At 40.0% G+C, this 27,535-nt stretch overlaps 1 protein-coding gene across 2 annotated transcripts; it reads left to right on the forward strand.

The window, feature by feature from the left end:
- Positions 1–10,539: 10,539 nt before the first annotated feature.
- pcbp3 (poly(rC) binding protein 3) lies at positions 10,540–18,462 on the forward strand. 2 transcript variants are annotated; one of them, XM_055164412.1, is made up of 12 exons: positions 10,540–10,614; positions 10,699–10,722; positions 10,800–10,832; positions 11,684–11,800; positions 12,618–12,749; positions 13,211–13,339; positions 14,152–14,295; positions 16,142–16,183; positions 17,031–17,106; positions 17,825–17,877; positions 18,059–18,228; positions 18,408–18,462. In XM_055164412.1, exons 1-12 carry the CDS (start codon positions 10,540–10,542, stop codon positions 18,460–18,462), a joined length of 1,050 nt encoding a protein of 349 aa, XP_055020387.1. The 2 variants fall into 2 exon arrangements, with proteins under 2 accessions (XP_055020387.1, XP_055020393.1); XM_055164418.1 differs by having other exon boundaries at positions 14,152–14,226; positions 17,028–17,106.
- The last annotated feature ends 9,073 nt before the right edge of the window (positions 18,463–27,535 follow it).

Genomic DNA, 27,535 nt, shown 5'->3' on the forward strand with positions numbered 1-27,535 from the left:
TTAACATTATTAGAAAGTACTGGTAGCAAAAAAACAAAAAACACCCTGACTTCTAACCATGCTGCAAATTAGTCCCCACTGATTAAATGTTTCAAAACGTGAGCAGTGAAAATATGTCCTAAAGTTGGTCCAATTTGCTTTGAGTTATTTGGCAAAATACTTTTTCTAGGTGTTTCCAATGTAGACGTAAGGATGGAAACCAGGCACAGGTGAGATAACAACAATAACATCTGTAAACACTGTAGATTCTACCCTCAATATTATGATTATTTTTTTGTATTAAACAGAGAGAAGCTGAGGTTCATTATGCTGAAGTGGATTTTCTGAGGCTACAGCCAAAATCTCGTCCAGATCCAGAGCAAAACCAGGAGCAGGAGGTGGAGCCTGTGTATTCCCAAATCAGAAAGAAGCAATTACCTGCACCCACTCAGGACATATAGGCCTATGTATAAACACTATACCATTTTTCTGTATTGTGTTCAGCTTTGCTTTTTTTTTTTATTTTTTTTTTACCCAAAACGGCATTAAAAGTAGAAAACTGTTACACACAACTGCTAGACCAATGGGCTGTCACTGTAAAAAAAAGAGGAGGCTTGGAGGCTAAATCCAGCTACTTTACCAGTTTGTTTGGGTAACGTAAGAACATTTAGAACACAAAGAATTCAAATGTAATGGTCACACTGAATCTTCATAGCTACGTCTCTAACTGCATAAATCTTCTAATCAAAGTTATTCGGTTTGTCTTCTGTCTTTTTGCTCCCAGTCTATCTCCATGTGTCACACTAAAACCTCCAGGATGTGTCCTCTCCAGCTCTGCAGCTACCCATAATCCCCTGCTTCCTATCACCACAGCACATGTCCTCCATGCTCAGTGCTTTGAGTGCGCTCTCATCTCGACATGGACCATCTGATTAGACAGAATAAATCCTGTTTCAGATCAGCACATGTGAATGAACGTTTTGTCGGAACTGTTTTACCTGAGAACTAAGGAAACTGAGGACTGGAGAAAGCAATAATCCACATTTTCTTGTTTGTACTACGTAGTCTCTTGCCCTGATATAGTGGGGAAAAAAAAACTAAAACTACTGCCAGAGTGAAGAGTGCATTTAGAATTAGTGGAATTTTTTCAAGCTTTGCAAAAGATGGCCATTTTGAGTCAGCATGCTAACTACATTAATATATTTTTAGAACATAGCAAAACTTTTCTCATTTTGTACTTGCCCCCACAAAGATGCAAAGCTTTGAAAGTGTTCACCGAGTTTGTCCCATCCGGACCATCTCTAAACAAGCTATTCATCATGGGTTTTAGCCAAAGGGCAGTGCTTCCATTAGGTCTGCATTGACCAGGGCTGGGATAGGCAACTTTTTTCCATTAGAACAGCCAGTCCCAGATAACTTAATTCCTACTAAAGTGCTCCGCTTGTGGCAATAAGAACATAAAAGAATGTATGAAAAATAACTTCCGGGTTTCAAAGGCTTAGCTGAACACAGAGCATTTGCATCAGTTCAGAAAGAGGCAGCCTCAGCAAACAGGATTATGTGAGTGAATAAAAGAAAATGAAGATAAAAGAGGGCATTAAAGTTTAAGTGTGGATGTAAAGGTGTAGGTGTTTTGGTGAACCAATCTGATCTGATTAACAAAAAATGTGTTTTAAACAATTTATGTTTTCAGATTACACTTTTTTATCGACAGTGTTGCAGAGCCCCCCTCCTGTCTGTTCAGCTGCACTAGTGCTCAATATTGAATTATGATCCACTGTGGAAAATCAGCATTGACTAGACAGAAATAGCTTCAAGCAGCATACAGGCGTATTGTCTAAAGCAAGATAACTCAAACTGTGGAGGTTAGCATAACAGATGTAACACACATGCTCTAAATATAAAAAGTACTCTCAAGTAGTAATGCAATGCACTGTCTGCCATTTTGTGTTTTAACATAATGCTTAAGATTCATAAAGCTTCTCTTCCAACAATATTAAGTTAAACCTGTATGATAACTTGCTATTATCACATTTTAGGTGGTCTCGGTTACAGTACAGTACAGGCTTAGGAGGACGGTGCTTCAAAATCATGAAAACTTTCTTACGAGTCTTTGAAGCTGAAGTCTTGCATGTTTGATCTAATCTGTGCATGTGACACTCATGACACAAAAGCACAATTGACTTTTGCTGTGATCTGCCTGTCCCTCCTTCACGCCCTTCTGCCCACATCAGCACAGCGCCCCTGACACAGACACTGGCCTAACTCAATGAGCGGAGTTGGGCTTGGTCTTCCACTGCTGGGGGGCATGACAGAGAATGAGGGGTGGGGGTGGGGGGTCATCACGTCCTAATAGGTCACCACGGCCCCTCTGACACCTCAGTGTGTCCAAAAACCTGCTTTCCTGGTCCTCAACCACCAGAACATCCACGCACTCTCTCCTACCATGGGTTTCTTTGCTCAGGAATCAGACATAAAATGCAAATCCTCAGCCGTAGGTACTCCACATTAAGAACTGTCATTCATCTCAGGAGAAGGTTTGCCAGACCCTGCACTGTGAAACTAGATTTTTCTCCTTTTGATCCCTAAGTGACACACTTGTGTTTTGACATTGAATATAATCTGATGAATCAAACCCATCAGTGTTCAGATCTCCCTCTGACGTGGCCATGTTTTTTTCACACTCTTACTTTGCCTTTTATGCTTCAATGTGGAGCACATTTAATGCTCTATTTGTGTATTTTCCCAAGGGCCATTTTACAGGCACATGCTGAGGTGAATGCACAGCTACCATTTAAAATCTTATATGTCCAAATATAAGGTATACCTGAGTAGATATATGTTCAATAGAAAGAAAACAATGACAGCACGGTAAAATGCAAATGTAACATATCTTTATTGTCATTGCTAATCCGTGTGTAGCATCTTTGCAGCGTTCTGACTCTAATATTGTGAGATTAAGTCCAATGTCCATCTGACGTGAAGGGATTTGAGGCGGATTGGGAATCTGGATGGGCTGCTGTTAAAACTGTAATTCCATGCACACACTGGCAGCAGTAGATTAAAAAAACAAGAGCGAGAGCAGAGAGAAGGAGGCATGGCACTGCACGAGAAGATGTCAAAGGCGATTTGAAAATCAGTAGTTCAATATGGACATTCATAATTTTGAAGGTTCTGATTGTCTTGAATCGCACGTTGATAATTTAACAGTTTTGGAAAACAAAGCTATAATGGTGATTAAAATGATAATTACCTTGTATTTTTTCACCAACTCTTTTACTGTTGTAGCATTGAACTGTGATGGGTCATAAGGTCTATTCTACAAATATAAATCTATTGTTAAACTGCAGACTTTGTAGCATGTCCAGATGAATATATTGACATAATGTAAATAGAACTTATCAGGTTGAACATTTGTAGGTTTTTCTTTTGGAAAAAACACATTCCACTATATTTTTATACTATGTATAAAAAAGTGTTGCCCCAGTTAGCTGAAGAATGTTTAGAAATGTGATCAACAATCTTTACATCTGCAAAGTCTGGTCTGATCTCCAAACTGAAACTTGACTTTTGCACTGTTTGTGATTATTATGAGCCATGACAAGGACAATGGCAGGAGGATAATGGGGGAGCAATTCTCTTCTGGGACAACCCCTGGAGGGTACAGTCCTGATTCAAACTACCTCAACGAGACTTGCCCCATGCCCATGTGGAGGGGGGTAGTGTTGGCCGTGGGTGCGGGTCACCCAGATTACGCATCATCACACGGCCTATTTAGCCTTGACACAAGACCTACAGCCCCCAACCCCAAAGTGTTCATCAACGCAAAATTCGTCTGTATTAATAAAATGGTCACGTGGTCTCCAGTTGCCCGCGTGACGCATCAGAATGGACCAATAGCGTGCCGAAGTTTGTCGAGGGCAGAGCAAAAGCAGAGGGGGGAAAACATCATTTTCCCGATATTTAATCCTACGTCGGCGAAAGTGGTCATCAGCCGCCCTTACTCCGTTATACCAAGGTAAACTCTCAATCTCAAATTATAGTTTTTAACTCAATTATTTTATTTCTTTGGGGTATTTTTTTTTATTTCATAATGCCTAAAAATGTGAGATAATTTATCAATGCATGTTTTGTCACTGATTCGTAATGTAATCTGGTTACCTCGAGCCGTCTTGGTCAGTTTTTGGAAGTTGTGCCCGAACATCTTGACCCCATGCAGAGAGGGACATACTTTCTTCTCCCGAGAGAATTGTCCATCTTCCGCTCAGTCGATTACGGTTTTGGGGCTATCCAGATTAGCTTTGGGTGTCCATTGTTTTCCATTCAGGCTTGAGCGGGTTCATTGTCACCAGATTTGTGCTAAATTGTTAAATATGGATCAATACAAATATGTTGCTATGTTTTGTGTAAAGGCAAAGACCTGTTATTTACATTCCGTTGGATTGCTTTGTCTTCTCCTGGTTCTCCCAGTTATTCCAGTTATAGTCGTAATTACATTAATGCTAATTACGGCCTACTTCGGCGGCTGGACATTGAGCGCACACCACATTCCTTGTTATCAAAAAAACTAATTGCCGCGTGCACTTGAATTACCTTGTGAAATATGTGTTGAGATCAAAAGTAAAAGCATATCATGCTTTCTTAATGCTAGCTAACAGCGTGATACGTAACCGTCTCTCGCTAAATCTGCACCGTTTAGCACCAGCGTTTTTTTTCTCGTACACCTCCTCTGTGGAAGCCATGACTTTCTGACAAGCACTGATCTCACATTACAAATTGTGGCAAATCTAAAATGGCCGACTAACCAACGCAACATGGTGCGCGGTCACGGCCAGCACCCACCCCCATGCCGCATGGCGCTTTTTTTCCAAGGAAAAAAAAAAAACAGCGAAAGTTGTGGCTGTGTGGTGGTCCCTCTTGCTTTTTTAAGGAAGTGGTAGCCTCATAGTGATAGTAATTTGGGCCGAGCGATCACCACGCTGGGCAGCTGATTGAGGCTGACAGCTCTTGAGCGCATTGTCTTATCGGAGCAGAGGAAGGCCCACTGGGCAGACGTGCCCCCCGCCCCAGCCTACTCCACATACAACAAAAGCTCGCACAGACAAGGCCAGGACTGTTCACATACCAGTGGAACGCTAAGAAACTTCTCCAGACTCCTCATTCCACTCCACTAATACGGTTATGACAGGCTTTCACAAGCAATTATCTGAATATGACGTTATTCACAGTATTCCGGCTGAAAGTGTGGCAGAGTGTAAGGGAATGTTACTGCACAGGCGAACGAGGTGAAGAATAGAATGGAGAAGAAAAAATGCCCACAGAATTTTATATTATCATGGATGGAATGGATATTACCATGTGAAATTTCAGTGTTGCATTTGAAATTAAATAAAACATTGCAATACTTTATGAAAGGTTTTCCAACGAAGAGTAAAGTGTACACTGACTTATTAGGTAGCACACTTACAGCCAGTATGCTAACACAAAATATGACCATGGCCATAATTCATTCAATTTTCTTACATTGGATAGAACAAAAAAGATCCATGTTTTGACTGTTAAAATAAAGACCTTCTGCACAGCTACAGCAAGTCATAGTAGTAGTAGTTGGTGCACTTTATGCCAATGGCTAAAAGTGATTCTAATGTTGCAAAAGATTAATTTACATTTTTTCTATAGTAGTCCCACCCAACAAATTCTAGATTCTAATGGTCTCTCTGTGGCACATTCAGACTCTTAAACCTGGCTCCAGTGATGCTGACTGCTTTGGTAGAAACATATGGAGCATCCAGGTCACCTCCTGACCCCCTCCTGCTGCCCCATATCTACGCGCCACACTCCCGCCTTTGTCTAACCTCAGCTGGGGCGCAAACACATCCACGAGGCAGCCCCCCGCCCCACACATGCAAAACCCTATCTGCTACTTCAAAGGTGCCATGTTAGCCACGTGAGCTTCAGCCCTGTTAGTGCACTCTTTGCCTGTGAGCAATTCCAAAGTGTTACTGTTGTAGATGAACTAGAGTTGAGTATCACATATTGATACATTGATATATTGATACATAAAAGCTAACATTACAGATAATACTGCAACATGGCAATTGTGGGATAATTAATACATGTAAGAGGATTTAAAAAACAAAACAAAAAAACAACAAAAAAACACCCTTACTTTGGAAAAACGACATACATTGTATGAATATGACTACATAAAGCTGGGGTACCCATGAAAGGAGAAAAGGGCTCTCCCAAATCCTTTGCCACATGGCCAGTATTCACATACATGATTTTTTCAGGTGGACAGGCAGCTTTATAAACTTACAGTATATGCCAGCAAGTGTAGGCGGTTTCCACAATTTTCTCTCAATTATCCTTAAAACAGCCCAATCCTCCATCTAGGACTAGGTAGTCCTGACCACAGACAGCAACAAACAAATACATACATTTTAAATAGTAATCATAAAAGTAAAAAAATAAATATTTAACATATAGATAAACTTTAATTGGCATGATGCCAGTCTATTTCAGTTTTTACCACTGAACATGATGAAACCCGATCTGCAGATATGTGGATTATGTTGAACAGATGACAGCAGCTTTGCTCTAGATTAGACCACGGTGGTGAATTTAATCATTGTAGGCTCTCACCGCTGCCCTCGAGTCTGCACCATGTTAACGGTGCTGCACACGATATGCATATAGTTATGATATGATAATATGACCTACTTTCAGACACCTCATATGTAAGTCATATAGGCATAATATTTGTAAAAGTTTTATTATGGATACATAACTGTTTTGTTCTGTGACAATTCAGTCATCCTATCTGGAGAAACATCGATGATCAAATGTATATTAACTATGGAATTATTTTCATTTTCATGATTTGTTTCAATCCCTTGTTGCATTCTTGCTGATTGATAATCCTGGCAACCTGATGTCTGGTGTAGAACAGAGTCCCTGCTGCTTAAAAGGGGTTTTGATTCTCTGTACATCAGTTTACACTTTGAGACAGACACAGGGTCATTGAAAGATAATACCTAAATTGTTACAGAGTAATGTTGTGTACAATATTCAGTGAATGTTATACAAATTGCAGATGGATATTAAACACAATTTGATGCATGAGAAGGGACATGTTTAAATTTGGTCTAAGAATTGCATCGACCATACCAAAGCATATTATAAAATGAGTTTTCTGGTCACTCTGGGCATGTCCTCGCTTTGTTATGTCTTCTATAGATTTTGAGGGAAGGATCAAACTAAGTGCACTTGAAACCATCTTTGCTTTTCTTCTTGGTTACAGCAGGCAGAGGACGTGCTGGAGGGCAGACACTGTGATAGTTAAAAAGACCACTTTCCAACATTATATTCACTAGCCTTTGCTTTGGTTCCATGTACATGGGGGGGGGGGGGGGGTCATTTTGTGCGCTGTGTGGTCCAGCCGAGCGTAAAGCGTGATTAATTCAGTATAGTCCGCACAGAGGAGGAGGCCGAGCTCAGTGTGACCCAGATTCTCCCAGACATCAGGAGCATCACCACTGTCCTACTGAGGGGACACTGGGGGGCCACTGGGGGGACACAGAGGACTCTCTGAGGGGACACTAGGGGGACAATGAGGACCCACTGAGGATTCACTTAGGGGACACTAAGGACTCACTGAGGGTCCACAATAGCCTGTGCAGAAGTGGACTGAGGGAGTCGGCTTTTGGTCGCATCTGAGAGAAACCAATTGAGGCAGTTATAGCCGGCTAATCTGCAACCAAGACCAGCTAAAAGCCCATCAGGAGTGAGGCTGCAGAAGGTAGTTGCTCCTGTGAGTACTGTCAGTCAAACTTGTTGCTAATGCTAGCAGCAGTTTCTTTAGGGAAACAATGGACCTAGCTGATCTGTTATTAATGTGCATGTCTTTATTTACAGTAAAAACAGCAACATAAAATGAATGTGAGGAAAGCCTGAGAGCAGCAGATACACAGAATGTGGTGATTTTTCAACAGAAGTCAACCAGAGCCAGACCTCGAAATAGCAGCACCCATGCTCACTTCCCGTTTGGAATGCAATCAATAGCCAGGGACAGTGAACAGACACTGACGTCCATCCACTGAAGGGACACTGAGGAGACATTGAAGGGACACTGAGGGGACACTGCAGTCTACTTAGAGCTGCAGTATGTTCTCAGCCATTATTAACCTCTGTCTGACTGTGCCACAGGCACTTCTCTTGTATTGTACTCACAGAGAGAGACATATAAAGAGAAAAGATGTAAGTGGTGCGGGGTGAAAGCACCAAATCCTGCTTTTTAAGTAGGGAGGTGCTGGAGGGCTTTATCCTGGATGGTGGAGTGAATCATGGGCCTTGACCTAAATCCATTCAGTTCAGAGTTTAGGGCTGGACTGTGCAGCATTAAAGGTCTTATATTACTCCAAATGAACTCTTGTGAGCTTCAAGTCATTTAAGAATGTTGCTACCTCAAACACGTTTGAGTAATCCTGCATTATTAGTAGCTCAAAATATTCTAGTTCCACCTTGTGATGTCATGTAATAGTAGCTTTCTTTTAAGTTAACAGCTACAGTATCTTTTACTTTTAGTTCAGTAGAGATTGGCAGTTCCAGGGCTGAAATTATCCAAATGATTCTAGTGAAGGTGACTGGAGTTTAAAAACAGTGTATTGCCGCATGGCATCACAAGGTGTAGTGTTTTCTATCTGGGAGAAGAACACTGCATCTATTTTCAGGGTTTGTGTATTAAACATGTGTGGAAAAAAAAAAAAAAAAAAAAAAGATTCCAAGTATGTTTTTAATGAGGAAACATCATAGTATAGATCAGAAAATAGTGTAATATGAGCCCTTTAAACAAGTAACATGAAGATTTTTTGCCTTTTCCCTCACAATAAAATTTTTTTTTTTAGATCTTAAGCAATGTGATAAAAACTAAGAATATCATGTCCAAACCACTTTGATCAGATGACCTAAACCTTTCCTTTCCAGTCCTTTGGTGGTGGGTCTAGGTTTCCCCCATGTGCCTTGGTCTAGTCCTCGGTTCATGCCACCTCTGGCCTGAGTGGCTTCTTGTTTCTAAACCCTCAGATTAAGGCCTTTATGTAATCTGTGGCTGGTGGTGGGGTGGGGGGAGAGGTGGAGTGAGACTGGGGGGATTGGAGGGACAGCTGGTTCAGAATCCTAGTCTTATGTGTGGACCTCCACTGGCCTCGGCCCAGCTCTGAGGTCGGATTAGACCAGCACATGGGGACTTTTAGCATGGGACCAGCACACATCATGGTGTATATTTACAGTAGGTGTAACAGCTCTGAGTGAGAACAACTGCATATACTGTAGTTATAAAGGGGAGACAATGAACCAACAACATGCAGTCTATACCAACAAAAATTATATCAGAACCACACAAAGACCAGGAGTGTGACAAACTGCACAGAATCAAGTAACTGACTGTGATGCACTTTCTGACTCTTTGACTTATCAACTTTAGTCACGGTAATGTGCAACACATGTAATAAAATATTTGTTAACATGGTTTAATTATGGTAAATGGGTTGATGCATTAGTTCATCATGATTCATGCATGACCTCGAGACTTCACCAGACGAGACGTCACCATGAATTCATCATTATTATAAAGTGTTACCAAATATTTTACAAAGAAGCAGTTGCAGCTTCATTTAGACGAATACAGGAATAGCAAGAAACGACATCAAATTATACAATGTCCAAAACATACCCATGATTGATTGGTCAAAATCTGCACAAAGTATCTCTTATCAATTTCCCATTGGAAGAAAAAAGAAAATAATTTACTAATGATCTTGGAAATTAGAATATGAGAAAGAAAGTCTGCATGTACTGCCCTCTTCTGGCCACACGCATTACGTTTGCTTTCAGGAGGATTGCCACCAGGCTGTAGCTGAAATGAGCTTGATTAAAATAATAGCATTGGCACAAGAATGTGTGTTTTTTTATTTTTTTTTATTAAATAATTTCGGTATTCAAACTTTTGTATTTGCTATTTGTTACAATTTCTCTGTACTTCTAACTAACTGACCACATGCACTAACTTAAATTGAATTACTACCTTGCAGCCAACTTGTCATGACTAGTTTCCACCACTAGGATTTATAATGGGTCAAATCTGTTTGTACGTGAAGGTTAACAACCTGGATGGACCTGGATGTGCGACACAGGGACCTGAGTATAGACCTGAGTCCAGTCAGACATGTTTGAATTTTAAACCTGATTCAGTGTATAAAGTGTAACTAACATGTAAGTTAATCTTCAACTTTGTAGTGTGGGCCCTCGTCTTTGCCAAAACTATAATAATTATTCTGGCATTTTGAAGTCAAATGCACTTTTAAATGGTTTCTTCTTGAACTTCTTTGGGTCTGAGTGGTCACACACTGCACTATAAAACCTTCAAAGTCCCATCAAATTTAGAAAATTTAACCCACACTGCATCTTCTATTGCAGGTCCGTTTGGTTCCCTCTTCCATCACACTATTTGGACCCCCCCTCCTCTGTTACCTCACCTCCCTCACACAACCAACCACAGTCATGGAACCCATCAAGGTCCAGTCCGAAGGCGGGCTTAACGTCACCCTGACCATCCGACTGCTCATGCACGGGAAGGTACGCCGCTGTCACAGCACTAAACAGACACGGACATATTTTCATAATATATAACTTAATCATTCTATGTGTGTGCTTTCACAGGAGGTGGGCAGCATCATTGGAAAGGTAATAGCACCAACACAAGCAGAGCAGAGAAATGAATGAGGGGCCTGAAGCCATGGTAAAATGTTTGTTTTTTGCAGAAAGGAGAGACTGTGAAGAAAATGCGAGAGGATGTAAGTTATTTTGTGGAATATAGATACAAAGGAAATGTCATGCATCACAGCACAAACAAACAGAAAATAATAAATGAATATACTTGACATTCTTGAATGTAGACTTGAGTTTTTAACTACTTATTATTAGGGCTGGTATCATTAAGAAGTTGCTGATATGATGCATAATTCGATACAGTGCACTTTCAGTTTGATACGATATATTTCAAATTGATTCGCTACAGTTCAAGAAAGAAAAAAGACTAAGTCATGGCTGTGATACTAAAAGTTTTTGTTAAACCACTTCTTGTGCAAAGTTCATATGAAACACAAACATTTTAATCATCAAAACACTGAAAATGTCAAATGTGTCGCATAAACGAGTTTCCTTCCTCTAAACAAACAACAAAACTGTAGCTGTAACAAAATAATTTAGTAAAACATACCATAAATACTCTTGCCGATATATATTTATATAGCAAACCACAATATCGATACTGTATCATCACATTAAATTCATTCATTCAATTTATTCTACAGCATCAACGCTCAACTCCAAGAGTGTTCGATTCCACAAGATGGCAGCATTAACATTTATATAGAAGAGTGATGGCATGATTATTATTTTCCTTTTCTTATTTTTTTTCTTCATCAGGTGTAAATGTAATATACTGTATGTAGGCTCTTTACAGAATAAATGCCACAAAGAATAGAGTGATTAGAATGTTTTGCTTCATAAAAGTCATTCATTGTAGTGATGCCAGCAAAGCACCACAAATGATCAGTGATTTATGCTAGTTTGTTCTGAAATAATAATACAAAAACATTGTTTTATATAGTTTTTGAACTGTCACTATTATATGGCTGCGCAGAGCGGAGCTCGCATCAACATCTCAGAAGGAAACTGCCCTGAAAGGATCGTCACCATCACCGGACCCACAGATGCCATCTTTAAAGCCTTTGCCATGATCGCTTACAAGTTTGAGGAGGTAACTCTTCTCTGACTGTCTACCCTCTGAGAGAAAACTGTCAGTCCAGTCCTAAGGTGTCAGAGGTGGGACAGAGATCTGCTGATGTGCCCTTCAGCAGGACATGACAGTATCCAGAGCAGAGGGTTGGTGCATTATCAGCAGGATGCAGTACATGGGGACACTCTTCATTATCCTGTGTATATAGAGAGAACAGAGGGTGGGCAGTGGGCCAAAAGGAAGGCCCAGGCAAGGACAGACTCTCAACTCAATACAAAGAGTCTGTCATATTTGCATAGAGGCAGACGTCAAACCTCTGCCATTATGAACTCAAGGGAGTCACTTTTCACTTCACTCATTCTTCTTACATGCATCACATCTGATCACAGCTGAGATCACACTACACTGTTGCATTATTGTTCAGGACTTTACAGGTAGTAAACTTCTGTGTGTCTGGGACAGACAAACTGAAACTATGTCTAACTGGGCAACAGCCCTTCCAACCGTGTCTTGCTCATAGACACAACAACAGCATCTAATTTCAATAGCAGGAAACAAACTTAAAAACTTCAGATTACTCTGTCAAATGAGCTACACCCTTCACCCTATGTTATGATAATGAACTTCTCCTGGTACCCTGTTAATTAAGCACTCATTTATACAAGATGAGACAATGTTATTTTTTGTTTCATCATGGGCAAACTATCTTCCTCCGGGGTAGGACTGAACTGGCTATTCCCAGTTAGATGACAAAAACTCAACCCACTGCACCACTGCTCCCTCTTCAATAGGATATAACAAAGGTTATATACTGACAACATTTTTTTGTTCTGTGCAGGATATCATCAACTCAATGAGCAACAGTCCAGCTACCAGTAAGCCCCCAGTGACTCTGCGTCTGGTGGTGCCAGCCAGTCAGTGTGGCTCACTCATTGGCAAGGGGGGCTCCAAAATCAAGGAGATGAGAGAAGTATGTCCCAGTACTTCTGTGTTATGCTTATTTATTATGTCTCCTGAACTCTGGGGAACACAGGGGCAGATTAATCCCGTATAAACTTGTCCATTCATTTTTTATGTAATCTTAAAATATACTGTACATAAATCCCTCACGCTCTCCTCAGGGTCACATTGACCCGAAGATTTTTTTTTTCCTTCTCGCTCTCTTGGGGTGGGTCAATCAGACCCAAACATTTATTTTCTTGCCTGGCGAGAATTGATTTGAAAATACATTTCTGGGTCTGATTGACCCGCCCCAAGAGAGCGGGAAGGGAAAAAAAATGTGTTCAGGTCAACGCAACCCCGAAGAGAGCGTGAGGGTTTTAATATACATATTTCACACACAGATGAATGGAGTACACATTTTACACAGTGGATTTGACCAAATATTATATCAGTGTGAATGCTAAACATTTGTGTTGTATGTATCTGCAGTCTACTGGGGCGCAGGTGCAGGTGGCCGGGGACATGCTGCCTAACTCCACAGAGAGGGCCGTAACCATCTCGGGGGCCCCTGAAGCCATCATCCAGTGTGTCAAACAAATATGTGTGGTCATGCTCGAGGTAACATTTGGAAACTCACAAGAACTTTTCATATCAACAAGACTTTCCAAATAAATTGAACATTATATATTTATATAAAAGCTCAAATTAGGAGATTTCAAATCCCTCTGAAGATTCAACAACTCAGACATTTCACTAAAAAGCCACAGATACAATTACCTTTTAACAATAAATATACAAATGCTGCTATGATTTCAGGTGGACATTACAGTTGTAGCTGCTGACTTCACATTCAGATATTGGTTACCTCATAAGCAGGGCCCTGTACATATGCAAAGCCTGCACACAACAGTAAACTGTACAACTGCTCAATAATGATCACAGTTATGACACACCATTTTTTACATTTGTAGGAAAACACAAATGTGTGAATTACATAGAAAGTTCTCTTTAATAGCCCAAAAACACTACGACAGTAGGGTACAATTTGCCATTTGTTATTTGGATTATTGAGCAGCATAACCAAATTCTAAATGGTACAATGAGACAAACAGACATCATGAAGTACTTGTTTTGTAGTCTCTTCATTAACTCTGAACTATCTACAGCCACCTCTTCATTGGGCCTTGATCTCGCCCCCAGCCCTGGACATTTGGACATTTGTCACATGATTGTAAGTTCATACGGGCTGAAGCTAACCTGTAAAGTCCTCCTTACCCAGTTGAAGTGGTGTTCCAGGTATTACTCGGGCCCAGCCTTCAGCATGTGCACACAGGAGCACTTTGTGAGGTGGCCTCCCTTTCCAGCACTGTTCGACTTTCTGTTCTAACACACTCTCTCCCCCACTTTTCTCCCCTCTGCCCCACCCACAGTCCCCACCCAAAGGTGCCACCATTCCGTACCGCCCCAAGCCTGCCTCCACCCCTGTCATTTTTTCAGGTGGCCAGGTAAGGGCAGATCCGCTGGCGGCGTCCACGGCAAACCTCAGCCTCTTACTGCAGCACCAGCCACTGCCTGTTAGTGTCACACCAGGTTCTACTCACCCCCACCCCTCATTGTCGCCCCCACTGCCCCTGGTTAGAGCATGACATGGGCACTGCTGCCATCCATCAGGCCAGGACATCACTCAGACAAATGCCGCCAGTCATTATGAGGATTCATATACTTTATATACTCTAACAAAGGTCATTGCGTCAGAAAGAGAGATTGTAAAGTGAGTTTCCAGAGTCAGTATTTTTAAAATGTAAAAGAAAAATCTGCAGAATTTTGTTTTTCACTTCGCTCTGAGCACCTATCCACACCCTTAACTTGAGGGAAATCAGCAGGGGACACTGATCCAAATCCCTCAGTCTCCACCATGACTCAAAGACAAAAGAGGACAACCTTGATCTTGTTGCTGTAATTCTGTAGCAGGCACAAACTAAAACCAAGGCTCAGCAGCTTTAGATTGAAAAATAGGGACATACAAGGCTTGTGCTCTCTCAGATGCATGTAAGATTTTAACAATAAAAGTTTTTCACAAAGCATGATGCTTTGTGAAAGTATGACACATTAGATAAAACTCTAAAACAAAAACTCCTGATGGTGATGGTGCCCAAACTGTCAGGTAGATTTATATCTCTGTTCTGACCTGTCTGCCCTTTATTAAACACACTCAGCATCAATAGGTCAAAGCATTTACTTCTTTAGAACGTCTCTGTCCCACGCCCTCCACTCACACCCACTGTCACTGTCCTCAACTGTACTCAATTCAACTGGATCTGACTGATGAGTTGAATGTGGGATGCATGTCAGTAATAAACCATATAGTTTTTTATTTTATTTTTTTTAATCATTTTTAAGTCATTTTGTCTATGGTAAAGAGGAGTGAGAGATCACGTTCTAAGATAGCAGATTTCACAATTATTATTATTATTATTATTTTGTTTTTTATCACAATGTGTGCAATTAATATTTTCATAATGCCTAAAGCCATGAGACCACTACGCTGGAGAGAGCGACTAGCAGGTTTAAATAAAGGCTGATCCAGAGGAGTGGGAGGAGAAAAGTGTCAATTTCACCTAAAAGGCACATCCACACTACAGTTTCCAATACACTTTTATCATCATATTGTTGGATCTCTGAGAATTACAAAAAAAATCTGTCAATTTACTACAGCCCCAATATTGAGCAGTCAGGTGAATTTGACAGCAAGAATTTCTCTGTATCATACATCAGGAAAAGAAGTATCAAAAACTATGAGCACAGTATGTGAAGCACATGCTAAAAATATGTAACTATAAAGTAAGGGGTCGACAATATATCAATATTGGATTTAAGTGTGATATTACCATTCTTATCTTGTTGCAGTTGGTCATTCAGGTGCTGTATGTTTCCAGACTAAACGTTTAGCATGATTAGAGGTAATGCTAAAAAGTATCGCACGATTAAGACGCCAAGCTCCGTCATGTATGCTGCTGTGGTTCTCATAGTCAAGAGTATAAACTGGGCCCTCTGTACCTCTAATGCATACTGGACTTTGATTACCAGAAGAAACAAGAACTATGGGCAGACACAATAGTTTGTCTTCTGGTGTCCTGGTGACATTGCTGCTTTGTGTGCCCCGTATTTTAAATGTGACAAAGACCACATTTCACTAACAAAACTCAAACTATATTTGGACATACAAATTATATGAATAACAATGATCACGCTTCATGCTGTCAGACCTGTGGTGGCACACATCCTTTTCACACACCGTAATGTAAAACAAATCCTCCACTCCTCTTTACATCAGTGTTCAGTTGATGTAGTGCATATTGCACTCATACCTGATATTGAATTCATTCACCCAAACATTCTTTTCTTTTTTATTCTTTGCAGGCATACACTATCCAGGGACAGTACGCCATCCCTCATCCTGATGTGAGTGCCCCTAAAGGCTGCCCTCCCCAGATTCACCTCTCTCTGAGACAGGCCTACATCTATACTCCCTTATTAATATTAATTTATAATATTAATACAGCAATGTTTCTAATATGTATCTTCTATCTCTTGCCTCCTTTCCCTGTTCAATTCTCATGGGACTTAGACAATCTACACCATATTTTGAGGCAACAATTGCAGAAATACTATCCAAACAATTCTTTCCTATGTATATGATCCTGACTTTGCCTTTGGCTTTATAGGATCAATACTGTTGTTACACATGGGAGGATTACAGACACTATTATATCGTCTATATATCACATAGGTGCCGCAAGTGGAAAGTTCAGTGAATATCCCTTAAGCTCTTGAACAATGTTCTCATGTTACTTATGGCCCCTAACTTAATGGATCTCATCTTGGATAAAGCATCAAATGCCTTGATTAGAAAGTTTGTAAGCAGCAGAAGCCATTCAAACTATAACAATAGGAAAGCAACAATAAGCCCTGATTGTGCTTTAAGTGGACACCATAAATCTGCTGAAATGTAATAGTATCAGTAGACCACTGCTTGTACAGATGTTGAGGAGTAAATTGGGTGTAGAAATGTCAGGTAGCCTCCTGTCACTACTGTCAAGTCCCCTATGAGCGCCTTCTCTCAGCTCTCTCTGACTTTGTCCTGTGTTGTACTTCTCCTTGTCCACTCTTTACTGTTGTAGTTAACTGGACAGTGTCTCTATACATGTGGATGAATGGATGAGTGCGTTTGTGACTGGGTGAATGTGTTTGAGTTTTTAACAATCTGGACCTTATAGCTCTGCTGTCCTCCTCCTCCCCCCCTCAGCAGTTGAGCAAGCTCCACCAGTTGGCTATGCAGCAAACCCCCTTTACCCCCCTCGGACAGACCACCCCTGCCTTCCCCGGTACGTACCCACCCACACTCGTCCTGTACCAAAGCTCCTGTCTGGACCTTACACAGCACACTCTCTGTGTCCTCTCTACTGTGGTAGACATGGCCTGCTGGTGGTCTGCTCTGGCTAATGTTGAGGTTTCTGCTGTCATTTCATCACCGTCTATCCTCTTTTGAATGAAAACCTATGGAAGAGCTTTGGCACAAGTTAAAGCCCTATTTTCAGTACATTATGCTGGGGGTCAGCTGGCACGACTAAGCCATTGTTGTGTGAAAAATATTTTCCTTGATGGCTTAATATTAATGGCTTAATAATTTACATGTGTTCCCATCACTCCTGTCATAGTTGTTGTATTCTGTGCCTACATGTTAACTTTTTAACCTTTAATCCTTGTTAGTAGCAAGGTGGCTTGTTATGCATCTGTAAATTGGCAAGGAGACCTAATACAGTACTTCTACTGTCACATTATTGGCTGAAGAGGTCAAGAGTTTAATTTACTTTTGAGCTAAAGTCCAGTCAATGTGTATCTGCATACGAACACAAAAGTCACACAACTGAAACAAACTGAACAGGCCCAATCACACCAGGCTGCCCTGACCCAGTTTGTACCACTGAGAGGACACAACCAATCCTCTAGATCTTGTGCACAAAGTATCATGGATTATAGGTGATGAGTGCATTTGTACCAATCTCTGTTCTCCCTGTTGTGTGCTCCCATCTGCAGCAGCAGGTCTGGATGCCAGTAACCAGGCCAGTACTCATGAACTCACCATTCCCAATGATGTGAGTAGATTATGCAGCATGTTAAGTATTTCATAATAGCAATTTAGTTCTTTGGTGCAATTGTTGTTATGTATTAGCTAAAATATTTTTCTGTCTGACTTCACTAACAGGTTTTAGTCAGAAATGTGGTTATGTGTGTTCATGCTGCTTTATCTAAGTGGCACCTCCATATTCTTCCCAGCTAATAGGCTGCATAATCGGACGCCAGGGAACCAAAATCAACGAGATCCGTCAGATGTCTGGGGCACAGATCAAAATTGCTAATGCTATGGAAGGGTCATCGGAGCGCCAGATCACCATCACAGGGACTCCCGCTAACATCAGCCTGGCCCAATACCTCATCAATGCGAGGTGTGCATTCACTTCACAAGAACATTACAAACCTAAAAACAGTACAGTATAGGGTCCCTTCAGGTTTGTAACTTGATTTATGTGTGCTATTTTTTCAGTAAACCCCAAAAATAAAGCTTTTTGGTATACGTAAAAATGGCTTCACTTTGTAAATGTTGGACTCCACTCTGTTGCTGTAGGTTCCGAGATGTTGCAGCCATGTGGAATGACCCATCTTCCATGACAACATCATAAGCTCCCTGTCTGGCTTCTCCGGTTGGCCCTTTCATTATCGACCAGCGCGCTCCTGACCACGCCCCCTGGACTCTGACTGCAGTTCTCTGGACACCTGACCCCCTACCGCCCTGGCACCTCCCTGACCAGGACAGGCTGGGTGTCGGCATTTCCAGAACTGTAAAAATACCATTATTTATGTAAAAGTTCTCTGTTGATTAGGTTTGTAGCAAATTGTTGAAGCATGTTGAATGTTTATAGGAACAACTTGTGTTTGCGTTCTTCTAATGCCTCCATCTTTTCTCTGTCAGTGCTGCGTATTTGTTTTCTGAAATAGTAATGTACCAAACTTGTAGAGAATAGTTTTGCATCTTTCAGCTGCTCAGTGATGCTATCGGCAAATGTGTTGGGATGTAGCTAAATTCACAGATTTTTGTAACTATATTTTCAAAAAGGATATTTTGATCATTTGATTGCTCTGCTTGTCCTAATTTGCATTTACCCAATACTGTTTGCTGCATCACATGACCCTGTTCAGCCAATGGTATCACACCTCGAGCTTCCCATATTATTTCTAAAATTCTTCTACTGCATGTTGAGTGTTGTACAGTGAGTATTTGTTCAGTGAACTTGTGAACCTATTATGATTATTATAATATATCTGTGCTCCTGTTCTTTTCCACATACGTTTTCAGCCATTTCAACCATTCACGTCTAGTCCTGCTCCCTGCTTAAACAAAAAGCTTTCCGACATAGCCAGCCCTATTGACTAATAGTATATAGATGCATGAATGGGAATTAGTGAAAATCAGTGGCAAAAACACTGTATGCATACAAATGCAATGATTGTTTAACAACTTCTACTCTTTGTTTTGTACAAGACTATTGTGAAGTAGCACATTAGTCGACTACGCGGCGCTCATGCAATAGACTATTGAACACTTTACTCTGGACTTCCTCTGATGTGGGAGGATTTATTTGGACTGAAAAGCCAAAAGGTGCCTCCAAAAGTTTCAGCGATCTCATCTTAGCAGAAGCATGAAGTGAGGTAGAAAGCTGATTTCATTGGATGGTGCCCGGAGGTTTTTTGGGGGCCAAGAATGTTCAGGGGTTCAGGGGGGACCAGCGGGGCCTGGGCGGACGTGACCACTCAGTCTCTTTTCAAGATTGTTCATCTTGTCTTTTTTTTTTTTTTTCATCGGATGTTTTAGGTTTGAATGTCTTTATATTGCCATTATTATTATGTATATTTTATTTAAAAATAACTGGGGTTTTTGGAATATGTATTTATTTATGCTCTTGTGATGCACATAACTATGTACGGAAGCAACTTTCTCCCATTCAAGGGAAAATGGCTTGTTTGTTGTGTTTGTTGACTGTAGGCCGAGTTTCTCAAAACAACAACCTGACAAATAAGCTAAAAAGGAAATGAAAAGATCTATGGCTGAAAATAAAAAACACAAAATGATTTTGTAAATGTTTTGCAATTTTTTACAACAAGCCACTACATAGATAGAGCTAATTGGTACATCAAACACAGCGTGGCTTTTGAGAAACTCAAAGTCAATGGTTTAAGATAATAAAATGTCAAAAAACTGTATTCATTTGATTGCTGTGGCAGAATTGTGCTTCCATGCTTTGCTTGTTGGTAAACTACATGTTATTTGAAAGAAAAGTATTATAATATTTGGGACACTCTTGAGGATGTTCTTGTTGTTGAGCCAGTATTTAGTATAATATTTAGTATACTACAAACATGCAGACGGCGTCTTGCTAATAGCTGATATGCAACCAAAACAACCTTCAGATCATTTGCATATTCATTGACACGATATTGTGTGTATTTGATCACTATTCTCTACATCCTCGGAGTTTTAAGGCTTGTAGCGCGTTGTGAACCATGGACATGTTTGCTTCACGTGGTAAGTAACGCTGCGTTATTGTGACTACTGTTGAAACCAACTGCAGCTAATGCAATAATAAGTGCAATGTGCAATTCATTACTTTCATTTTACATTTACACTGTGGCAGGAAAGATAAGAATGACTTCTGTTTGAGAGCAATGCCATTTTGAAAAAAGTGGACATCTTTGTAACTATTTTGACAGTTTTGTTTGCTCTGTGCAGATGTACATTAGTTGTGAATAATGACATAGGATTTCATTTGAAGGTGTTGCTAAGTATTCGATTAATAAAGTTTAATTTTGCTTTCTGTGACGTCCTCTCCTGTTTTGTATTTGATAACACATCACTGTGCACAATTCTTGATTGCATTTGGATTGTGCTTATGAGCACATGGCTAAATGAGCTCACTAATCAGATGAAACAGGTTTAATGATAATCTAATCTATTCTCAACTTCAAGAGGAGATTTGATTGTGTTTTCATTTGAACAAAGAAATCTGATATGAAGAAGATAGGCACTGTATGTACCATCAACAATGACAGTGAGTTCATCAGAGAAGAATCGTGTTTAAAGATGAGAAACACAATGTAATAGCCATAATGCGAGCAAACTGAAGCTGTAGCCAGAAGCTTCTAACTCACATTAATGTGCAGTAATAAGTATTATTCAGTTACGAAATGCAAGCATAATTTTACTCAGAATTTTTTTATTTTTTTTTTATCCATCGAAGCATATGTATTCCTCTTTCAGTAAAACTGAACTTGGGGCCTGAACGATGTTGCAGAGAAGATATTTTCATGTACTTTGAACTGAAATGTGACAGGCCTGACCACTGCTTCGAATGATTTTGGAAAAATGTTGGATGTTGGGAAAAAATTAAAAAAGGTTTGGCTCTCCGAATGCTGTGCTGTATGACTGTATTTGTAACACCTTAGCATTTGTATTTTGTAAAGCAATTACAACAAAAAATACTACAACAGGAACTTTCTCTTTGACAGCATGTTTCATTTTCACATTTCTTTTGAATACTTGGATAAGGTGCCTGAAGACCTGTGCACACAACAATAAGAGGAGCAATTTAGCACACCTGTTACCACAAGATGAACAGATGCTTCACTGTGAAGGCAATTTTAGTTCTGAAATTATTAAAAGCAAAATGTGTGACTATAAACACACAAGCACCTTCTGGTTTGAATTACCTGAAGTGTTTGAGTCTGTTCAACATGACCATAAACATAGTGCTAAACAAAATAATGTGACAGAAGCACAGACTGTAGAGAGAAGAGAACTGAGGGAGAGTGATGTCATCCACAGCGTTCGGCTCCAGCCAAATGAACTGAATTGAGGCCAGCGGTTATAGGGGTGTCACAGAGTGTGTTAGGGACAGTGTTAGGGGTGTGATTCTCGCTTCAGGTGCGACCCGAGTTCAAATCCCTCATTATGTTACAAACCAGTGTTAGGGACAAAGGAAAGTAACACAAACAAGATGTGATGACATTTAAGTGGCTTTATAAAGTCAATGTAAGGAAGTACAATAGCAAAAAGGGGTATTTTAAATTAGATAACCACTCAAAAACTCCCAGTACAACTAAACAGTAACTCTAATGGGACTAAGATAAATCAAAGAAAGTACAAATGCCCAAAGGCCGAGCCACACTGGCACTTACAAAAACGATAGCTCAATAACGACCTCTAGTGTCTCACATACAAATTTACACACAAATAACTTCCACAAGGCAAACAAGAGACACGTCTAATGTGGAGTATGGGGAGGTGACACTGTAGTTCTGCCATCAGGAGGAACAGGCACACAGGACTTTTACTGGGCGAGGCATTGGCGCATCAGGAAGGGGACGACAATCCTCCAACCACGGCACAACAAACATTGGAGCCAGTCCAGCAGAGACGGGGACGTACCCCACCAATCGCACACCAGGGACAACACAGCACATGCAAATTCAAAAGGCAAATGGGGAGGGCAGGGTGAGGTGGAGCCAGGTCATGTGTCATAACAGGGGAGAATTTGTAGCTAAGTTTTGAGTATTTGTAATTGTATTTGATGAAGGTAATGCTCTGTTCCACCCGTACCGATGGTTTAGCAGGGGACGGGAAATTGGTCTGTTATTAGTGTTCATGTCTTCATTTGCAGATAAAACAGCCATATAAAAACACTAGGATCATACATACAAACATTTTAAAACTGAAATGATGAGTCTAACTTATGGACAGAGGGGCGACGTTTTTTCAGTACAAAGTTAATTGAATTTGTTGGAGTCTGAAACGCTTAGATGCTCACAGATATGTCATACAGTCTATGGACAGGGCCAGGTATATTTTGATGGGGAACCATCATAGTCTAAAACTGAAAATAGAGGATATGCTACATCAGAGATAGTGCTTCTTCAAAAAAAAAAATACAGAAATCTATGGCCCTGTTCAAAAGTGCACTTGTCCACAAAATAGATAGAGGAACAGCCATGTAGCTAGACTCATACTACGCTGAAAAGATCTCAAAAGCCTGAGTGGTGCAGGGTTAGTACAGACTGTCTAAAGAAATTGCAGCAATTTTGTCTGAATAATGCACAATGGAAGGACTCTTACTTCCTCCACTGAAATAAAGTGCATTTGTCTGGCAAAAGGCGAACAAAAGTAGCACCAAATATCTATCAAATAATTTAAGTTAGTAAGAAAATGATTAAAAAATATCTCGCTGAATCATAAATGAGTCTGAAGGTAATGTCCACAGAAGTCACAATATTGGTTGTCAACAGGAACTTTTGAGAAAAGGTTGCTGCTAGTTTGCTCTGAAGGGACAGTCTGTGGTGGAGTCAGTGAACGTATGAAGTTTAGGAACAAAGATATGATTAAAGGTTAAGGTTAGGAAAATGTTCAAGTAGGACAAGACTCCCTTTAAATACAGCATAGGAAATTAAGAATCTATCCAAAATTGTATAAAATATAAAACTTAAAGCCAAAATTGAAAAGGTCACAAGCTTTCCAAAGGGCAAACTATTTTCATCAGTGACTTCATAGTTTCCAAAGCTGGAATTCCAACTGCCTTGTCAACTGTCTCCCTAAATGTGACCTGGTTATACATGAACCTTAGCACAGAGAACTCTAGCAAGTACGCTTTCAATTTACCTTCAATACAAGTCCCAACAAGGCATCCAAAAGCTAAAGTCTGCTTCTGGCATGGACTTAACATTGGAGCATGTCCATCCACCACTCAGCACAGCTCTGATATGCTTACACAACCTTCTCCAAAATACAGACACTAGGGAGACACATCTTTTGCACTGTACTCCCACTCGCCTTCATTTTCAAAAAACATGGCATACAGAGTCACCATTATGCAGATGATTGCCAAATTTACCTGCCATTCAGGAAGCTCTATGCACCCTGACACCACTGCTTGAATGTTTCAGGGACATCAGGGCTTGGTTGGTTTGAGTCTCAATGAAGGGAAGACTGAAATCTTATTGTTTGGGAACATTGACCACCTCATGGATCTGGGTCCGTTGGAGCACTTTGTCAAACCCTTTGTCAGCAACCTATTGACAGTGATTTTAAATAAGAAAAACAAGTGAATGCAGTCATAAAATCTGGATTTTATCATTTGCGGCTTTTATACAAAGTGAAACCATTTTTATCTTTTAATACTCTTGAACAAGTCACACATGCTTTTATCTCCTCTTGTTTAAACGACTGTAATGCACTTTTTTCTGGCATCAGCCTCTGTGCACTTTCTCACTTACAGTTGGTCCAAAATTCTGCTGCGCAACTGGAAGCAAAAAACAAGAGCACATTACCCAGATTTTAGCGTCGTTGCACTGGCTTCCAGTTTGTTTTAGATTTGATTGAATTGAGATTATTGTTTGTTTTTAAAGCTTTGAATGGACTGGCCCCATGTTACATCTAGGATTTCATCCAAATTTACAATCCCGCGTGCTCTGAGGTCCGAGGGCCAGCTCCAGCTGGGGCCTAAGACGAGACTTAAAATCAGGGGGGACAGGGCCTTCTCTGTGGCCTGTCCTAAGCTCTGTATTCTTGCTCTCTGTATTCTTGCTTTTATTTGATTTGACTAGTTTTATTGTCTTAATGAGGACTAGTGGAGTTAAGTAGAGCTTTATTTTATATTTCTATTGGACACATTTTATTTGTATGGTGCAGCACTTTGGAAACTGTTTTGTTTATGAAATGTGCTATAGAAATAAAGTGGATTGGATCTTAAAAACACGCATGTCTTAAAGTTGGTCTCATGAAAATTTTACTCTGCCTGTATTGAAGGTGTAATGGTAAAGGCCAAGGTGAATGTACACTCCAGAAAGTGAATTTATTCCAGAAGGTCAACTGAAAACAGAATCTACAGCATGCGTTAACGAAAAATCAATTGTCATGAATGTATATGTAAAAAAAATCTAAAAAATATCTCAAAAAGTGAGAAATAATGCAGCTTTAATTTGAAGCAGCATACGTCTGGAATAATATTAGTGTTACATGATTTTTAATAAAGACATCAGCGTGTGGTTCTAAAGAAGGCTCACCACTTTGCGAGTCAGCAAACTGACAGCATGATGTCCCACTGACTCTTTGGCAGGTGCTCGGTTTTACAACGCTAAAGGGGGTAAGTGAATTAACCAGCAGGCATGACGTGACATTTAGGGGTATGATTCTATATAACTGTCGTGGAAACAATGTGATGCTAATGTGATCAATATAATCGATTTAGGGAGGGGTTGTACTGAGACGTTTAATCACTCAAGAGGGTGGACTTGGCCAGACACTGTATTCAGAGGAGTACAGTTCTGCTTTGCACAATGGACACCACGGATCAAATTAAATAAACTGAAAATATAGCATGGACAGAGACGGCTGCAGATACGATCAATCACACATTTCATATCTTCATTCTTTCTATATTATCAAATGCAAAACAACAACAACAACAACAACAACAAAACAGCAGCATGGCACTTACAGAACTTATCACTTTGTAGTTAATTTAAGCACTGACAATGCACACCTCAAGTAAAGTAGGCCTATGTGGTGGTTTCATTGGTGCATAGAAAGCTTAAACCAAGCATTTACAGCTGTTCATCAAGCACGAGCAAATGTTAGTCTTGATGGAGGCAGCAAGCATGATGGGAATCTTTTGAGAAGAAGAAATCCTTAAGTTCACAGATTTGCATTACATGTCTTTACAACCTCAAAATATTTAGAAAGTCTTGGTTTCAGATACATAATTAAAATATACTGTATGCCCAACAAACCTTCATTCTCCTGAATAATAACTAGCACACAGATCTGCTGACCCTACCTGACCAGTCCTGCTGTTAAACTGCACTGAGAAACAAATGCGACTTTGAAATGCAGTGTAAATGTTGCCACAGCAACTTGAATTTCCCTTGGAATGAAAATATTATCTGTCTCTCTCTCCATCGAGAGCATTTCAACCAAATGGCAAAAGCACTATGCAGCACGGGTCAAAAAGTGGGTTGAGGAACATTGATTCAAGCACTCTGAATAGATGTGTCTGTCAGAGGATAGACAGGATTTATTCAGGACAAACAAACTTGACCTTCAACTCTTTTTTAAACACGTATTTTCTGCATTGACTTTGACTATGGCCGAGAAACACTGTTTTGATTTGCTAGGAATTGTGTGATTGTCAGCTGTTAATAGATAGATGCTTTGAAGTAGTTGCAATTTAAGCGCTGAATAAAACTACTGGTTTTGGTTGCTTTTTTTGACATCAGAAAAGGGCGATCTGTTCAGGAGACAAACACCAAACTCGACAGTTACACAAATGGATGGATCAAAAATCTATAATGAAGGTATGTTTTATGTTTTAACATAGTTAAATCAGCGTATTATGGGAGTTTTCAACATGTTGCATTGGCTCCTCTCCATTCTACCTCTCCCTTTCTCACACCTCCCCCTCTTTGTCTCTCTTTCCTCCACCACACACATATTGTTGAAGGACCAGGGCAGAGAAGAGGAGCGCAGATAAAGCAGATCACTCTGATTTGGGACCTATTCTTTTGCTGTTACTTCACACAGAGGACGACTCACCTGACTGCACATATGTGAGGACACTGACAAGGTGGGTGAGAAATGAATTCTAAAGAATTATCAATATACATTTCTTTTCAGGGCTTGATAGTATCATTTTTTATGTTAACTTATTTATGTTCTAATGTAGAATAAATAAACCCATTGCTCCAGATCTGATGTTAAAAACTTGATAAAAAACTCACCAAAAAAAATTTATAAATGCTCTACAGCGTAAGAAAAAAAACCCAAAAAACATCTGAACATGGCCTCAGCTTTGTCTAGTAATCCGAAACTGTGTGTGTAAAGTACTATAGTCTATATGTTTTTGATTGAAAATGAAAATGTTTTACATTTACATGTATCTCACCATTATTTAATGGTATAAGTAATGATCAGAATATTATCTGAATAAACGTCTTCTAATTCTAACTCAAAAAATATGGATAATACCTACATTATCAAACAATATTCCAGACGGGCAAATAATAAAACATGAAAACAACTGAACAGATATCTTGGAAACCAAAATTTTTACTACCGACACCAATGTCCGATACCAGTATCATATTAGTGCATCTCAGCCCATTGATGATTATGTTGATGTTTTGCAATAAAGACAAATGACTACTGAATATGTAAACTGCACAGACGCAAAGTCAGAAATATGATGAAACCAATCAGAAGCTGAAAGAATAAAATGAATTAATACAAACTGAATATTACTCAATAAATGCAGCATTTTCTCTCCACACGTCTTCATTTGCCAGATTTAACTGTTCATTCACTGTTCACTAAAAGTTCACTGTCTGCTCGGTTGAGCTCACCTGTTCACTGGCTGTCACTCCCCCAGCACGAGCAGCAGCAGCAGACCATGTAAGGCCATTGTGATGATAATGGTGAACTTTAAAGCGGGAGGAACAGCCTTTTCACAACATGTGATAGGAGCATCAGTGACAACTCATTTTCATCATGGACACAATCAAGACCGATTTCTGATCCTTTGTGGATATGCAAAACACTGATGCCATTTAAAGGGAAAGTGTCATTTCACACACAATTGAACTGTATGTATCGAAAGTCTGAACTCTGCTGCAAAACACACACGTTTATTGCCACAGGAAATGATGGTACAACTG

This window comes from Boleophthalmus pectinirostris, unplaced genomic scaffold (genome assembly GCF_026225935.1).
Source record: "Boleophthalmus pectinirostris isolate CB_2022bp ecotype Guang Dong unplaced genomic scaffold, ASM2622593v1 HiC_scaffold_11, whole genome shotgun sequence".
In the NCBI taxonomy this organism is placed as follows: Eukaryota; Metazoa; Chordata; class Actinopteri; order Gobiiformes; family Gobiidae; genus Boleophthalmus; species Boleophthalmus pectinirostris.